General features: G+C 44.4%; 1 protein-coding gene across 2 annotated transcripts in view; it reads left to right on the top strand.

The window, feature by feature from the left end:
* Positions 1-19,310, top strand: part of TTYH3 (tweety family member 3) — a 283,690-nt gene that overhangs the window by 156,902 nt on the left and 107,478 nt on the right. For both annotated transcript variants that reach the window (XM_069209948.1, XM_069209947.1), the window contains exons 3-4: positions 9,650-9,761; positions 12,110-12,330. In XM_069209948.1, the coding sequence (XP_069066049.1) occupies positions 9,650-9,761; positions 12,110-12,330 (333 nt within the window). The remainder of the gene's footprint in view (positions 1-9,649; positions 9,762-12,109; positions 12,331-19,310) is intronic.

Genomic DNA, 19,310 nt, shown 5'->3' with positions numbered 1-19,310 from the left:
CCTCCCGGGGTATCGGCGCTGCGCTCGGTCCCTCTGAGCCGGCGAACCTGGGGAAGTGCTGGCCTCCTCCTCCTTGTAGTCCTGGGAGCGGCGATCAGCCGTGACAGAAGTGGATGGCTCACCGGGGTGGAGCCAGGCAGTGCGGGTTCCTTGCGGCGGTTCTTTGGTTGCAGGGCAACCTTCCGGCTTTGTGCGTCTCCTTTGGCAGAGAGGGGTGGGTGTCCGGCACACGCTGAGTGACATGGGTGCTTCCTCGCTCCCATGCTGGACAATAATGAAAGTAAAAAACGCTCTCCATGTGCTGTAGGGACTAGAGGCCACATGTATGAACACATTTTCCCATAGGCACAGAGTGGGTAAACCCCTTTGATACATCTGGCCCAAAGAGTGGCGCACTCTTCCCCTGTTGTAAATGAAAGGAAATAAAACGCTCTTCACATGCTGAAGTAAGAGAATGGAGCGCTACCCAGGCTCCTAAATAGCACATCGCCCTGGGGCAGTAAATCATAAACTGACCTTTCTGCGCTGAGGAAAGGGGGTACACCACCCAGACCCTGAAGACCGCAGTGGCGGGCACAGGGCTGCAGGCCCCCCAGCAGCAGGCCAGAACAAGGGTTTAAAGTGAATGGCAGTCCCTCTCAGTGACCTAGCAGGTCACAGGTCAGTACCACAGCAGAGCAGTCCCAATGCGGTTCCTGGCGAGTCCTTCCAGTAGCATTCCCATGTCCAGTTCATTCGTCCATCGGTGTCCAAAATGTGGGGGACCGCCCCCTGTACCTATACTCATTTTGCGCAGCTTCCACAAAAGGGCTGGAGGGAGTTCCAGCTAGCACTAACTGGTTCCAGGAATGTCCCCTTGCCCCTCCAGCACTGGCTCCAGACATTAGTAGGGAGTAAATGAGCCCCTTGTGTGAGGCCAGGGCACAGCCTTTACAGATGCATGTGTGCCCCGCCCCTACCTCTCCCGGCTCAGGAAGACCTTCAGTATGCAGATGCACACTGGTGACACATCCACCCTCCATGTGTACAGGCTGTCTGAAAAGTATGCACAAAGCCCAGTTGTCACTCTGCACCAGACGTGGGGTGGAGTCAAGCTGCAAAACACCAGAGTCACAAGCACAGAGAAATGCTCACTTTCTAAAAGTTGCATTTCTGTGGTGGTAATAAAAAATCCATCTACACTAGTAAGCATCTTTTCTCACGACCATTCCAACCATACCAAACCTGCCCACACCACCCCTCATAGATGAGATATTACCACTTAGACATATGTTAGGGTATTTCCAATGCAATCCTATGAGAGGAGCAGCGCACACAGTAGTGAGAAACTAAATAGGCTATTCGTCACTACTAGCACATATAGTACATAAAGACATATGTCCTACCTTTTACATATACAGCACCCTGCCCATGGGGCTAGCTAGGGCCTACCTTAGTGGTGGCCTTTATGTAGTACAAGGGGAGTTCCAGGCCTGGCAAGTATATTTAGATGCCAGGTTCCTGCGACATTAAACTGTGCATGCAAACCCTGTGGTGGCATTCCTGAGATAGGTTTCAAAGGCCATTTCTGTTGGTGGAGCAAAGCTGTGCTGCAGCCCCTCTAGTAGCATTTAATTTACAGTCCATGGGTATAGAGGATACCACTGTACAAGGGACTTACAGGTAAATTAAATGTGCCAGTCAGGTGTAAGCCAATCATACCAAGTTTGGAAGGGAGAGCACGTGCACTTTAGCACTGATCAGCAGTGATACAGTGCTCAGGGTCCTAAAGCCAACAAATAAAGGTCAGAAAAATAGGAGGAGGAAGGCAAAAAGTTAACAGTGTTATCCACAAAAAGGGCCAGGTCCAATGATAAGTCTTCTATCACATCTGCTAGATTTACCTAGAGGTCGGTGAGCCACTGAAAGCTCAAGGTAGATAACCTTCTGTGGGTAAGCTGGAAGTCCTTTTGCAGCTTCAAGCCCAAAAGGGAGCCGAGCTTGTACTGGAGTCAATGTAGCTGAACGCTGCTGAGTATCAACATGTAACTTGTGGTCCCAGGTTTTGAATCTGGCAAATCTTCCTTCGTCAGAAAAAAACATGCAGCATAGTTTGTCTGTTGTGGCACAGTGTTATACCCTTGGGCAATGTTAATGCTATGTAAAACTGCAAAAAATAAAACATGTATTTTGTCTGTCTCACACACACCCTCTCTAATCTCATAACCCAAGAAGGACAAATCATTGACATTTGAATTCAGAAAGAGATACCCATCTAGTGAGCGCATTGCACAGCTTGAAAGTGGGAAAATATGGGATCTATCCTGATTGCCCTCCTTCACCAAATTGTGTGATCTTAGGCAAATACTTTATATCTCCTGGCCTTTTTTTTTTAGGTTGAAGCCTACCAGGCAGCTCAGCTGACTGGTTCGCTAACAACGTCTTGGGGACTTAAAGAAAGCTTCCCTGGAAATGCTTTCCCCCCAATTACTAACCTTTGGCTTTGTGGTTTGTAACTCACATTAACTTTCTTTCTATTCGCTGGCTCCATTTTAGGTGTCCAGCTTAAGTTTGTCCCTTCCCTTGTTCAACTTATTTACTGTATGCTTCCACTACACCACACTACTCTACTATGTACCACTGCACTCTTCACCACTGCATTCTATGCCAATCCTCTGTAAACCATTCTAAATTACTATGCGCCACTGCACTCTACAACACTGTTCCCCTTATGACAGTCTACTCTGTCACTATACTCTACACCACTTCACTCTACAATAAATTAACTCTACACCACTGTACTCTATGGCACTCTATTCCACTCTGTGCCATTCCACTCTTTTACATTCCGCTCTACGCTACCCCACTCTGTCACTGCAGCCTACCCCATGCTGTCACTGCAGCCTACCCTTCGGCACTCCACTCCACTCCACTCTACCCCACTCCAATCTACACCACCCTATTCTACACCACTATGTTTTACACCAGTGCATTCTACGTCACTTTACTCAAAACCAGTACACTCTATGCCACTGCTCTCTGTCAGTCTACTCTGCACCACTGCACTGTATGCCATTATATTCTACTCTGCAAATCTCTACTTTGCCACTCCATGTTGCCTTACCCTGCACCACTCTATGCCACTGCACTTTACACTAATGCACTCTATTCCACTCTACAATACTGCACACCACCATTCTCTCTTCTGCAACACTGGACTCTGAAACTGAACTCAATGCCACTCTGCGCTGCATGACTCTACTCTGTGCCACTGCACTCTGTCACCGCACTGTACGCCACTATACTGCACTCTGTGCCAGTGTACTCTATGCCTCTACACTCTACGCTACTCTAGTCTAATGTGCACTACTGCACTCTGACACTGCACTCTACATCATTTCACTAGATGCCTCTTTGCTCCACTCTATGCCAGTGCAGTCTACCCCACTCTACTGTGCACCACTGTACTCTGCACCGCTCTATTCTGTGCCAGTGCACTTTGACAATTCACTCTATGCCACTGCACTCTGACACTCTACTTTGTAAAACTTCACTCTTCACTACTGAACTCAAATCCACTCTGCACAACAGCACTCTATGCCACTGTACTCTACTCTTCACCACTCAACTTTATGCAACTTTACTGCACTCTGCACCACTCCACTCAGCATCACTGCACTCTTATCTGTTCTGCACCACTGCATTCTATGCACTGCACTCTGTCATTCTTCTCTACACATTTGTACCCTACCCTGCACCACTCCACTCTACGCCATTTCACTCTACTCTGAAGCCATCTACTCTGTGCCACTCTATGCCACTCAGTTCTATGCTATTGCACTCTACACCACTGCGTCTACTCTGTACCACTCTCCTCTGCACCACTCTCCCCTGCATCACTGCAGTCTTTGCCAGTGGACTCTACATCACTTTACTGAAAACCAATGCACTGTATGCCCATCTACTCTGCATCGCTATATTTAATGCCACTACACTGCAATCCACTCTGCTCGCTCCACTCTGTTGCTCGACTCTCCGTCACTCCACTTGTGACACTACACTCCATGAAACTCTGCTCTACTCTGGTACTCGTCTCCAATCTCTGCCACACCGCTCCATGCTACTTGACTCTATTCATGACTCCACTCTTCTCCACTGTTCCACTCTGTGCCAGTCCGCTTCACTATATGCTGCTCCACTCTACTCCACTCTGCCAGTCTGCTCTCCTACAGTACTCAACTCTGTGCTACTCCACTCTACGACAGTTTACTGTTCTCTCTCACTCTACTCTACAACACTTATTCAACTCTATGCAATACCCTCTACGCCACCCAGCTCTACATCACTCCAGAACATTGCTACTCCACTCAACATCACTGTACTCCACTCACACTCTGCTGCACTCTACAACACTCAACTCTACTCCACTCTACAATACTCCGCTTCCTCCATGACACCCCACAACACTCTACACCACTCTGCCACTTCACTCCACTCAACTCTACACCACTGAATGCCACTCCATAATACCCAACTCTACCTCACTCCACTCTCCTTTACCCCACTAACTTTTACCCATGCTGAACAGCAGCTCCGCTGATGTCCAACATGGTTTGAACATATTGGCAAAGACAATGGCTTTTCCACCTCTTGTTGATCATTATCACGTATCCTAGCTCCCTCAGATAGTGAGTTCGGAATGTGCGCTGTACACAAACCTCTCTAGAATTTCATGTACTAGCCGAGGACAGTGGTTCCAAACCTTTTTACTTCTGTGGACGTCCACGTTATCATTACTGGAACCAGGGAACCACCACTGAATCATTATTAGAATCCGGGGACCCCCCCACTGAGTCATTACTGAAAGCTGGGCACCTAATCTGTTAACATTATTTAATTTTCCTAGGCAGTCGCAGACCCCCTGAGGAGGCTCCGCAGACCCCTATGGGTCCCCGGACCACAGGTTGGGAACCACTGGCCTAGAATGTTGCGCCATGAAGCATAAGTATCTAGGCGCACATAACACTGACCTGCCTCCTAGTTCACTAATAGCGTTTCACCAGGGCGGAGCCTTGAATGTTTCTCAGTTTGTATAAAAGATTTCATTGTGAAAAGCTTGTGCATGTAAAAACAATGACACATTTTTGAATGCTGATAACAGTTCTTACTGTAACGTGATGTTTGATACATGATTAAATGCCGGACGTTTTTTAGGGCCCGGCTCATGCACGAGGCTGTAAGAGCCCGAGGCGCCCCGTTGCTCGGTTCGCCCTGTTATTCTTTTGACCTGTCCGCCTCTCGGTTTATTTACCCCCTGTCTTCTTGACGGCCTCGGAGCGACAGCCCCGTCCGCGACTCTGTCAAATGGAAAGGAAATGCAATTACTACGAGCAGTGGCATGGATTCAGTCGATTTCCATGGAACCTGCTTATTTATTTATTTTATTCCGTGAAACGAACAACATTCTTGGGCAATTAGTCCTGAAACTATATTCCAGAGAATTAACTGTTGTTAAGTTCCTGTACCTTCATTATTCCAAAAGCTAAAACATGTACTGCTCATCTGCCAATCGTTTTCACTTCTCCTAGTTAGAAGTATTCTTTTCGAGCTAAGCTCATAAAATGGCGATTTTTCCTTTAGTAAAATGCTAATCAGATAGGGTTAGAGAAATAAAAACCCTTGTATTTGTCGTATAGTGTGGACGCCATCCATATGTGTCTCTGTTTAACCCTCTTATTTGAAAATTGAATTTTTCCCTTAAGTGCTTCAATATGACAGTTTGAAAATGTGTATTTCCCTTCTCACATGGTGCTCTAAATCAGCAGATCTTAACCTTTTGGCATATGTGGACCCCACTGAATCATTACTGGAATCCGGGGACACCCCATCCCCAACTGAGTCACTATAGGAAGCTGGGGAACCCAGGCCTAAGCAAATTATATGATTTGAACCCCAAAACAATACACCAAAAACAAGTATACACAAAAAAATGCACAAATATTGACATATTGTGTGTAATTCACAATCCAATCAATTTTGCTTCTTTATTTGTATGCACTTTGTTGATTTCAATGTGTACATTTTTAATATTTTTTAATTCTGAAAAACAGTCGCAAACCCGCTGGTTAGGCATCTCGACCCCCAGGGGTCCTTCGACCATGGGTTAAGAACCATGGTTCTGTACATTTCTAAAATCAGTACATTTCCACGATTCAACATGGCAGATGGGCCCACTTTTGTTAAGGAGACTTCACAGTCTAATAGTGGGCTCATGCAGTTGCTTATTCAATCTCCAATCACTAATCCCTTGGTTGCAAAATGTACTGATCAAATTTGTCATGACTGCTTTAGCCTGTATGTCATTGCTGGTCCTCGTTTCTTAGAGATGTCAATCTTTTTTTTTTAAAGAATGTAGCTTTGAATAGTAAAATAACGTTTGGCTGCATGGCTTGTCAAACTAAATTAATTCTGAAACTGAGAGATTCGCATGCCAGTTTACATCAGTCTTTAAATTTCACTGTGTCAGAGTTAAACATAGGCCAGGAAAAAGGCAATGTAGGTAACAAGACAGTCATACAGCTTCAGCAACTCCTAGTTATGTAAATATTTTGGGCCTGAGTGACACAATTTGTGTGCACATAAGTGAACTCTAGATGCACAAAAATTGGTCTTGTGTTTCACAAATCGCCGGTGTTAGCAGTAGGATTATGAGTGAAAATTGGGAAGGTAGTGAACACCTACAATGTATATCATCGGGGATAAAATCTTTCAATTCGTTTTCATAACACAACTCTAGCAAAGTCTGTTTGTGTGAGAGGGAGAGATCGAAACATGCCAAATCCCGGCATAGTTATGGATGATAGACTTTAAGGTTTTACTCAGTTTTGAAAAATAATTTCCAGGCAGACAAAAAATAAATTAAATAGTATAGGTGTGTTTGCACTTTGAACGTACAGATTTTCCTAGGGTTAAGCATAATTGCCCAAAACGTAGGTGCATAACCTTTGGGATCTTTGAAAAAAAATAGAAGCATACGCACTTGGAAAGTTACTCTCATCTTCAAGAATCACCTTCTGGGTGCCTCAAGGCGTAGTGCTTTCATTTTAAAGATGGAAATGTGTGCAACTTTGAAGGATCCATCTGTGACATATTGTCCTCTGTTTCTTTAGTGTCTCTGCAATTGTTAAAAGTGTCTGTGAGCCATGATATCAGCATGGGTATGATGCCATACTGTTTTTTAGGCAGCTGGTTCTATCCGTGATAGTTGAGAGACAGATTAAGTGAAGGGCTGAGCTAACATCAGTGCTCCTGCTGGGGGCAGGGAGTGTATGAGAAAATTCTGACCCTTTTAATTGTATTTTTTGTATTCTGTGAACTTGTAATAATGCTATGTTTCTGCAGGCAAATAGCTACAACTTGTGTTTCCTTACATTATATCTTTGATTGGATTCCCACCATACTGGTGGTAGCAGAATGGCCAAGGATCATCTGTTAGTCAGAAAAATAGTGTCAGCCACCATGCTTTTTTTTCATTAGACTGATTGCTTTTGCAATCTGGCTCTAATGCCAATGTGAAAGTCCTTTCGTAACATGGTTGTGGGCACTGTCAAAGTAGAGGATAATTTGAATAATTATATTTTTTGATGAGCTTGATCCTTCACCGGGACGAGTGTTACTCTTCTGTAAAATGTTACACATAATTGGTGAACAAGATGCAGTGTTGGAAAACTGAAACTTGATGACATTGGAATTTTTAACCCTCTACATATAAAAAAAGTAGTGAGTAACAAAGTACAATTGAAATTTCGAAGTGGTGTTGATAGAGGCAAACCGGAGGTCTGTAAATTCTAGTGAGCTTGTTAGTTTTTGTACAGTTGTGTTTTATTTTGTATTGATAGCTCACAAGAGCTAAACTTATTATGACAGTTACACATGTTGCAAATAAAATAAACCATCAAAGATGAGGACTAGAGGTGTCTGAAACTGCAGGGTGGGTACTTTCTGTCACCTATCCTGGAGTCCCACAAGAAGTATCTGCAATTTGTTATAAGTTTCACTCGCTTTCAGTTCACCATACTACTCTTTCTCGAGTCGTTATGAAGACCTTTTTTGATGTTTGCAGCCAATCTTCAAGGATCAGATATACACATGTTCTGGTAACTGGACAAATGGCTATTAGGGGCAGGCTAGCCTCAGACAACTTGCAGAGTACATTGTCATTGTTGTTCAACCTGAGGTTTTCCATCAACAAGCCAAATCAATTTTCTGCAAACTCCAGAGGATACTTTTCATTGGGCCATCTTGGACACGGGCAGTATTAAGACATTTTTCCACTCCTATAGTGAATCCAGGCTATTCAGGATGTGATGCCGATGTTTTGGGCAAGAACTGCTATTCCAGTCTAGACAGTTTTTAAGCTGTTGGGCCTGTCAGCTTTCTGCATCCTGCTGTGCCATTTGATTGCGCATATGATAGTCCTAGCATTAATGTTGATTGTTGAAGAAGATTCACATTTCAAGGAGACTTTTTGGGGCTTCCAGTGGTGTATGACAGGGGCAACCTGACATGTGACAGGCCACTGTTTCCCCAACTGGAGGGCACAGTGGTTACCAGTGGATTGTCACTCAGTTGGGGAGTTTAGCTGGGAAAAGTGGAGATGAGGACTGTTGGGCTCCACCGGAACCGCATCATCACATAAGCTTGCTGGGGCTTCATCCATTAGGTTCCTCCTCAAGGTGTTTCTGCTATTCATCAGAGGCATATCAGTCCAGGTACTCTCAGACAACATCTTGTGGTACTACAGCAAGCATGGTGGTGTAGACGTACGTGCTTTCTGTCTTTACGCTTTGAGGCTGTGGATTTTGCTGAAGCTCAGTCGGATTTCGTTAACAGTCAGCTACTTAGCAGGGTCACTCAACGTCAGGTAGGACTAACTGAGCAGGCATAATCTTGCCACAGTTGGCACCCACTCCCAGAGTGGGCTAAAGAAGTCTTCAGGCAATGGTATGTACTCATGGTGGAGCTTTTCACCATATCTGAAAAGACTTTGTCCGATTTCTTGTGGTCTAGAGTTTACACCTGATTAGTCTCCAGGGCACGTGTTCTGGCTTTGGTTGAACTCCATCTTTCTGTACGCTTTCCACCTCTGCCCCTAGTTCCACCTCATGGGGGATAGACCACAAGTCATTCTGGTGGCCCAGGATTGGGCTTGAAGCGTCTGGTACATCAGACTTCTGGCTCTGAAGATATGCCTTCCACTTTAGCTTCCGTATTGGAAGGACTGTCTGTCTCAAAAGCAGGGTAAAAGTTTTCCATTATTCCAATAAGCATGTATGTATTGAGTCCATCTTGTTTAAAGCAGCATGACTTATCAAACTCTTTACATATATCTGTGCAAGAACAGAGTGCAAACAGATGATGCTAGCCCTGTGTGCTAGAAGTCCAGCTAGATTTCGAAAAGGCCATGTTGGTGATTTTCTTTTTTACTGAATCTTGCATCTATTGATGATGTGGTATCCAGGTTCTTGTTCAAATGTTGGCTAGTTAATTTTGAAGCTAATGTTGGTTCATGTGATTGTACAATTTCATGAGATTGGTTTCTAGAAAGATGGTGGGATTAGAGCTTTGGTATGACACATTGATGACAACCAATTTTTTCTGATTATTTTAGTGCTGGCATTGCTGTAGGATTCTATGGAAACGGGGAGACCAGCGATGGAATCCACAGGGTGACATATTCACTAAGACATGTGAACCGCACAGTGTCTGGAATCGAAGATCGGGTAAGTGCGCATGAAACTTTTTCATTTTTTAAATATTTTAATATCTGGATTTGATCATCGGAATGTTTGGCAAACGTTTTGTAAGTAACTGACTTCACTGGAGTTTGGGCAATCTGATTTCTGCTCGAAGGAACCTAGACTTTGACAATGGTGTCAGCACCGCTTTTTATGTTCTATTTCTTTAGATTTGTAATTTGTTGTGCATTTGTTCACCCCCGCCTTTTACGTGTTCATATGTGTATAACACTTTTAATTATTGCCCTGGAGAATCTCTCTCGCTTTATTACAGAGTCCGACTTAGTTTTATTGAAAAGTCCATAGCACAATATAGAATTCTGGAATGGCTACTGGCTGTTAAAGATTTGGGGCAAAAGTCAAGACGAGGATTCATATGGGGGAAGAGGGTCATACAGTTTAGGAGGCACAAGCATGCACCGTTGCCTCATTTTATGTGTGGTACATTTTGTTATACCGTTCACAGTACATTGCACTTGCAACATATGACGAAATTAATGTAGTTTTAAGACCAAGACTCATGGTTCTAAATACTAGGTGACTTACATTTTGTGTCAACTCCTTATATTGCTTGACCAAATAAGTGCTTTTATGTTGAAATGTCTGCATCCAAAATCCTCGACATGTCCTTGTTTGTTAAGTATTCATTATTTCTCCAAGCGATCTGATACTTTATCAGCTGACATCAAGTTGCCTCACATATTCATTGAGCTATAGTGTTTCTGGGCTGCTAAAGGGGCCTGAGATTTTTCCAGGTTGTTCTGTCTCTGCTTGCTGGGTGCGCATGGTGTGCATACTAAATATAGAATTTTGAGGCCAAAATATAAATAAATAAAATATCAGCAGGTTAGTGTAGATTTTCTACACCTAGCTCCATCTATATGTACCTGTGCAGTACATGTATCTTTAAAGCATCTATTTTTGGAATTGAGAATAGTACATCTTTACATTCCTATATGCACTTTCCTTTCAATATGTTGTCCCTCGATAGTCTGTCCGCGACATTTTTGTACCACGATATTCTTCATGTCAATATTCAGTCGTACATTCGGTGTACACTTGTCTGGATGATACAGCGAAATGTCTGTAGTGGTAGGTTGGTCTGTAACTGCTCTTCTGATCCGAAACTGATGTCCTGATTCCCATTAGGAATGGTATGCGCAGCGCATACCATTCCTATTGGGTGTTGTGTAATAAGGAGATCAGACTGAGAGGTCTTCTGATGAAGGTTTTGTTCTTTGATTTTCCATAACTGAAGGCACGTTTGTCTGCCATCTATTCAGGAATGTTATTGCTACTGTCTCAGGTCCTGATTTCTGTTGATGCTGTAAGGCAGCCTAAGTTTGCCTAAAACTGATGGTCCCTCTCGCTCTGTTCTGAATAGGAGTTTATACTTGCGTGCTTCCCTCTGCGGATGGCTTTCTCTTCTGCTAGTTGCTTTAATGCAGATATGGGCCAGCGGCAGTGGTGATGGCTCATAATGAATGGATAGACTAGATAACAGCTGTTCACATCTGGTATAATTTGACAGTAAAGCTATTGGGGTCACCCAACTAACCCAGACAATCACATGCAGATAAATGGTCCCACTCTCTGCCTCCTGTTTGCCCTTGACCCTATAAAGCATGAATACAACAGTCAATGATAGCGTCCTGGGTGGCTGTGCCAGTCTCTGCATTCCATTGAGGGTGATAATAGATCAAAGCACTGTGAGCTCTGCTAAGACAAAAGTGGCAAGAGGCTGTAATTGTTGGTATGTGCCATACACCTTGTAAGCCTTGACGGTGATCTCCGACACGCAGCATTTGATTGGGCAGTGTTAATGGTTCTTTTAGTTATGGCATGTGAAAATGAAAGCAGCTTTTTGTTTGGCTTTGAGTTGTATCTGTGAGGTATCGATCAGTTTCGAGGATCTCAATTTTCATTGCTCACTTGTGTTTATCTTACAACAAACAGTCCCTTGTTGAAAGCTGCTCGCTTGTTGTTCACACTTTTAAAAAAAGTCTTGCATTGAGAGTGGAACTATTTTCTGAAACAACTGTGTTTTGATATATTATTACTATTTGTGTTAGCTGTGTGTGTTACAAGAGAGAAGAGGAATCTAGCACCAGCAGTGGTCACCTTTGGACAAAGGAGAATCATGCTCATACGTATTATTAAACAACAAATACAGCAAGTTGTAAAATTCCAGAGGCTACGTAGGCACAGTTTGCTTGGGATGGTGGGTGGGGGGTTAGAGAGGGTTGGATGGAAGGTCCCATACCAGGTTGTGGTGTATTGGTCTGCTCTCCGCTCAGATCCTCTATATTAATCACACGGCGTGGTTCCTGCAGGTGCTGGATACTACTGTAGGGTTAAACGTAACCGTGGAGCCGAGCCTGATCGTCCTTGGGGAGATGTACAAGAAGCAGAAAGACTACCTTCAAGTCGTCCAGAAGCTCCAAGGGCTCTTGGATAATCTCATACGGCAGACCAAAGAAATTCCATTCTGGAAGAATGATGAAATCTCCTTAGATGAGTTTGCAATTCAGATTGATCTGTTCGACTGGTATAGGTAAGAAACCGATATTTTTCATGTGTTTACTACATCTATGAGTACGATTAGCGAGCTGTGCAGTGTGTTCGATTTAGTTTTTTGTTTTTATTTGGCTGATTATGAAAACCTACTCTTCTCCAGAACCTAGTAACGTGTCTAGCTCCTTGATACTAGTCTGATGGATATGTGTGAAACGCAGAACACAATTGTAGGGGAAGAACTAGTACACATTTTTAGAAAAATATTTGTTCAAAGGATCGTGCTTTAAAAAATATTTTTCAGAATGTACTATACATACTGGCATTCGTAGATTAGGGGAGGCACACATCTGTCAAACTAGTGCTGAGAAGCTAAGCAGCCCTTCTTCGAATCCCCATATACCTCTGTTGTGGCCAGAGTGATGCGGACCTGTGAGTACAGAGTGATGGTTTCACCTATCTCATTACATTATGGGTGAGAGTTTTCCTCTTTTCTTATTATTCTGTTGTCCGTCGTGTTTGTGAGTTGAAGATACACATGTTTGATATTTTTTGCAGTGGTTTGTTACGCTGATCTTTCCTAATTTGGAATAATTCCAGTACCTAAACTAGTGTTATATTGTTGTGTTAAATCAGCATTTTGTGACCCAGTCTCTTTCCTAAGAATATGATAAAATATATGAAAAGTTGGTAGGAAACCTGAATGTTCACACATTTCTCATCATAGCACGTCAATTCTCAAAGGGTTTCTCGCCTACTGGTGTAAAAATGTCTCAGCATCCTGTACTGGACATTTATGAAAAGACGGCAGTACTTGTGGGTTTCTTAAAAGAAAAGAAATCCAGTGGGGCACTGGAAACTAGTATCTCTCATATATTATTGTGAAGTGTATTCGGAATATACAGATTAACCTAAATTTAGACACATTTTAAAGAAAAAACCCACCTGCGGTGCTGTAAATCAAAAAGCTGTAGATAACAGGGTGCGTTTTAATTTCATTTTGAAAATTATAGGATTTTAATTTGATCATATGAACATGCCTGTTCATCGTCTAATTAAAGGGTTCCTGCATGGAGTAAGTGCCTAGTATTGCAACAGGAACATTGTTAATAATTGTAAATCCTCTCTACTGACACAAGAGGGGGGAAGGTGGCCAATGTTCTAATTGCGTAACCACTTTTTTTTGTTTAACCCAATTGAAGAACGATTTATAAAGTATATAAGTTATCAGTTCTTGCAGAAATCCGAATGTGCAAATATTTGTTTAGGTTGAAATGAGCATACATGGTCGATAGTTTACAGGGAAGCTGTCCACTACAACCTCGAAGTAAACCATTTCGTTTTTATGAACATCCAGGTTCTATCAGATTGCTTCAGATTAGCTGAAACAAACTAATACAGGGGGGCGATTTCACAGTCCTTTTCTGTTTGTATAATACTGCCAGCTGTAAGTCACCGTATACATGTATATGTTGCATTCGGTTCGAAAGGCAGTAAGACTGTAGAATGGGCCTGAATGCTTGAAAGTTTGTATATAGAGCCACACACACATAAATTCACACTGTTTCCTAGAGTGGGCATTCCCAAAAGAGTGTTAGAACAGATGGCAAGTAAATATGATGCAAATTGTGCTATAGCCTACACATTATTATCTATTTTGGTATTCATAAACACAATCCAGGCGTGCCCACACATTTCTGAGCACCGTGATGTAACCTCAGATCATCCGGCAGACGTATGTCAATTAGGAAACACGTGATCTACAAGCAAGGAGTATGAACGTCAGAGCGACCCCTCAGTCTTTCGGGCCTGTGACAGTATGGAGTGCTGTAGAGCAGAAGATGCAAGTTCTGTTCTCTGGTACATCTGAAGCAGTGACTGAGTGATGGCTCATTAGTAAATCATTTGAAACCCAAGAGGGAGCGTAGAGGTGCCAAGTAAGATGGATGTGCACAAAGATCTCAGGAGGGTTGAAAACATTGATCTTGCTGATTGCTGAATGTGTTCTGGGAAATTGATCTGTACGATTGATGTTTGTCTCAGGACTGATCCAGATCTTGAGGGCAGGCTTGTAGATTGCGTATTGTGACTAGAGGAAGATGAAGATAAGTGAGTGTTTATTGCGGTCCCACTGGAGCAAATGCAAGCATAAGCAGTTGGGAAGTTCTCTGTACATTTTCTAGGGCTACCAGAAGCCCTGTCCATGTTGCCTGTTGTGCGAGTTACCAAACCCAGTTGTTTGGTTAAGAATATTTACCCTATTCTAAAAATCATATTTTTTTTCCCTCTCCCAGTCTCTTAGCTTTCCTTGTTTGTACCTTTAGTGGATAATGTTTAGATCCAGATAACCTTTCACATAAGTTGCTCTGGTAATTTAGATATTGCTTTCTTCTAAGATGTGTGTTCAGCCATCATCGATGCCCTTTCAAATCCTTAAAACCCCTTTTAGGTTTTGTCTAGACAGCGAATGCTTTGTCGCGGGAACATTTTGTTTACATAAGGTGGGCTTAAGCCCGCCAATAGTTTACCATTTGGTAGCATCGACATTGCTTGCATTTGCTTCACTCCTGTTTGTCACGGCATGCAGGTGCCATGTCCTCTTCTTGTACTTGTACTCTTCCCTGGAGCATGGACCAAGTTCTTGTGTCCATCTACTGCTTCTGTTTTTGGAGCTCCTTGTTTGTGTTGAGGCAATCCATTTGAATGCTTGAGCTTTAAATCTGTCTTCCATATCCCCATCCAGGTAGGCTCTATTCCCCTCCCTCCTGCCCCCTTCCATATTGCTTCTTTTTCCCCTCCCACTCCCCTACTCTGTACTCTACGCCACTGCTTTCTACTGTATACAATGAACTCTACGCCACTGCACTCTGCTCTGCACCACTGTACTCTATGCCACTGCACTCTACGCTACTGTACCCTACTCAGAAACACGCTATTCTTTGTCACTGCAGTCAGTGCCACGGCACACTACTCTATACCCCTCTACACCATGCAACTCAACTCTGCCACTCTGTTTTTCTCAGCACCACTCTGTGCAACTGCACTCCACAACATTGTACTCTGCACAACTGCACTTTATGCCATTGCACTCTACCACACTTTGCTCTTCGCCACTCAGCGTCACTGCCCTGTGCACCTGTGCACTCTGTGCCACTTTACTCTGCACCAATCAATTCTGGGCCACTGCACTCTCTGCCACTGCACTCTAATCCACTCTTCTCTATGCCACTCTACTCCATACCAGTGCACTCTATCCCCCTCTACTTTACACTAGTGCACTCTAAACCACTTCGCTTCTACTCTTCACCACACTACTCTACGCGACTGCACTGTATACACTGCGCTCCACAACACTACTCTGCATACTCTGCTCTACTACATGTAACTAAACTGCACATTATGGCACTGCACTCTATAGTGCTCTGCACCACTCTACTCCAGCCCACTGCATTATATGCCTCAGCACACTATGCTACTGTACCGTACTCCACGCCTCTAGTATACTGTGCACCACTCTACTCCAGGCCACTGAACTTACTCACTACACTGTAAACCACTCTCATCTGAACCACTGTATGTCACTGCAGTGTAGGCCATTCTGTTTTGCACCCCTCTACTCTACGCACTCAACCCTACCACTCTACTCTGCACCACCATGCTGTAGGCCACTGCACTTTATGGCACCCTACTCTTCTCTGCAACACTCTACGCAACTGCACTCTGACACTATACTCTTTGCCACTGCACTTAACACCACTGCACTTAACACCACTGCACTTTATGCCACTGTACTCTATGCCACTGTACTCTGGTCTGCACCACTCTACTCTGTCACAGCACTCTACACTTCTGCACTCTATGCCAATCTACACTGCACCAAACTACTCTGGGCCACTGCACTGCTGCACTCTAATCCATTCTACTCCACTGCACTCAGCACCACTCTACTCTGCACCATTGTACTCTGTATCACAGCACTTTATGCCTTCTTCTCTAAGCCAATGCACTCTACACAACTGCACTTTAATCTGCACCAGACTACTCTACTCTATGCCACTGCACTTCCTAGCACTCCACTCTTTTCTGCCCCACTCTGCTCTACCCAACTGCACTCTGTTCCACTCTACTATGAAGCACTGTATGCCACTGCACTCTATAGCACTACTCTATGCTACTCTATTCTTCACCACTGCTCTTTATACCACTGCACTCTACAACATTCTACTTGACACCACTGCACTCTACACCACTGCACTCTACGCCTCCGCACTCTATGCCACTCTACTCTGCACCTGTCTATTCTAGGCCAGTACACTCTGTGCCACTGCACTCTATACTATTCAACTCTCACCACTGTATACCACACCACTCTATTCTTCACCAGAGCACTCAAAGCCACTCTGCTCTGTGCCACTCTACTCTACACCTTTCTAGTCTACACCACTCAACTCTGCACCGCTCTGCACTACTGCACTCTTCACCACTCTATTCTATACCACTGTACTCCACCCTACTGTACTCTACGCAACCCTACTCTGCACCACTCTAGTCTACACCACTGCACTTTACACCATTCTTCTATAATGCACTCTGCTTCACTGTAGTCTATGCCACTGCACTGTACTCTGGACCACTCTACTCTTTGCCACTGCACTCTATGCCACTCTACTCTCCTGTGCTCCACGCCACTGCACACTTTGTGACTCTTCTTTGTGAGACTCTACTCTGTTCCCTCTCTATACTACTGCACTCTTCACCAGTTGACAATACTTTACGCCATTTCACCCACGGCACTCTATGCCACTCCACTCAACTGTACGCCACTGTGAACCATTTTACTCTATGCCATGCCACTCAACTACACACGGTGACACTCTACCCTACGCCACATCACTCTGTACTGTGCCACCCTACTTTATGCCACTCTGTGCCACTGTACGCCACATAACTACTCGATGGCACTCTACTGTACACCTTTTCTCTCTCTCTGTCCACACTGCTCTACACCACTCCAAGCCACTTTTCTCCACTTCACTCTGACCCTTTACTTCACCCTATACCACTTAGCTCCGTGGCACTCTCTCTAAGCCACACCACACCTTTCTAAACCATGACACTTCTCTCCACCCCACTCAGCTCCATTCCATTCTGCACCACTGTAGCCTACCCCCATTTCACCCTACACCAATCAGCTCTACTTTATGCCACTCTACTCTGCGCCACTGTACTGTACTCTGTTCGATCTAGTCTACTCTATCACTTCACTCTACTCTGTGGCACTTCACTCCACTCTATGCCACTCCACTCTATGCCACTCCACTCCCCTGCATGTCACACTATGCTATTCCCCTCTACACCACTCTACTCTATGCCACTTCATTTTTCAACACTTCACTCTACACCAATCTATGGAGCTCCAAGCAACTCTACACCACTACACTCTGCTATACTCTACCCCACACTGCTGCACAACGTGGCTTAAAGACAGTGGCAAAGTCAACAGCACTCAGGTAGTCTTTGCCAGTGCTTGTTTTGGGGCCGCTACCTGAAAGTGCAACAATTCTCATTTAATGATCCTCACACCTCTGACACTCTTACCCAACTGATTATTGAAATTCGCTGATTGCTTTGCTGTTTTTCCCTTTCTCCACTTTCTTCCCAACGCAGCTGTCTCTCCCACTTTTCTCTTTACGTGTCTGTCCATTTGCAGTGCTTGTGTGATGAAACTACTTGCTGCGTAATGGAAGCTACGCCTTGCCTATTTGTACCCTGTCCTATCACTTTCCCGCTGTGACTTGGACGATCTGTAAGAGCCCTGATGGTGCCCTTTATTGTATTACTAAACAAGCAGTGGTCAGATTGTGAACCCCTCAGCATGCTCTCTTGTCGTCTGGCAAGAGTGGATGGACTCCCTCACAAAGATAGGGGAACGTTGGTGGTTGTTGGGGGCTGATTTTAAGGCGCAGAAACAAAAGCCTTTCACCTGAACCCCTGGGAGACAGGGTCTGCCAACTGACTGCTGAAAAGCTGCTCAGTGAGCTATAACTAGGCTAATTCACTTCCCTCTGTTTGAACGTGTTAAGTCATGACGTGGTGTGTGTGATACATGTTGTGTTAGTGCAATACTGGCTCCGGCGTGTAGATGCTGGGCAGGTGGTGTTTTTGTGAGTACACAGTGAGTATAACAAAAGTTTGAAGCTTCCGATCCATGTTACCCTTGTAGATATGATACGCTTCAGTCTGGTTTCCTTTAGGGGGTTCTGTAGCCCCTCCGGGATGATTGGGGGAACCGCATCTCTATAGTTGAATGCCAGAACTGTGGAAGAGAACAAGGGGCTGACCCCAAATAGTTTGGTTGTCTGTGCAAGTCTCACCTGGTCTGTCCAACAATCGAACTACACTTGCTTGGGGTATCTGAATCATGCCTAATCCATAGTAAAACCTACTCCCTCGATATCTTGAAATGGGAGAAGCTTCATTTTTTAAGGTGTCTTTGCCCGTCTCTTCTGTTACATATCTCTTTGACCATTTAGCCCACCTCCTTTCTTCCACTGTAGAAAAGCCCACAAAGAGAAGTAAATCAACGACTGGTTACAGTAATGGATTTCGAATGAGCCACACAGTTCAACTCGCTTCTGCCAGTGACCCTCACCTGGATAAGAATGGCCTTCAAATGTCTAGTGCTCTTTTTAGTTTAGATAAACCAAGGAGCAGCAGCACTGAGATGTCTCACCAGCTCACCTGTGGTTTTGTCTCAGCGTCAAGCACCGCACCCCAAAGTTGGGACCAAGCACAGAGTCTGAGTAGGCCGTTCTGCCATGCAGAGATGTCTGGCATGAGACCAGTGCCCAGCTAACTGAAGCCTGCTTGAGGAGTGACTCAACTTGAAGAGCCTTTGGGGGGATGTGGGTGTGGGCACTGTGGCTTTTCAGTCCAGGTTTCCTGGTGAGTACTAAAGGAGCCTTCATTAGGCGCTTCATATTCTGAGGTCTGAGGATGTGCTTGGCCCATCGCAGTAAT

This window comes from Pleurodeles waltl, chromosome 10, assembly GCF_031143425.1.
Source record: "Pleurodeles waltl isolate 20211129_DDA chromosome 10, aPleWal1.hap1.20221129, whole genome shotgun sequence".
NCBI classification, from domain to species: Eukaryota; Metazoa; Chordata; class Amphibia; order Caudata; family Salamandridae; genus Pleurodeles; species Pleurodeles waltl.
This window is presented reverse-complemented; position numbering and strand designations above follow the sequence as displayed.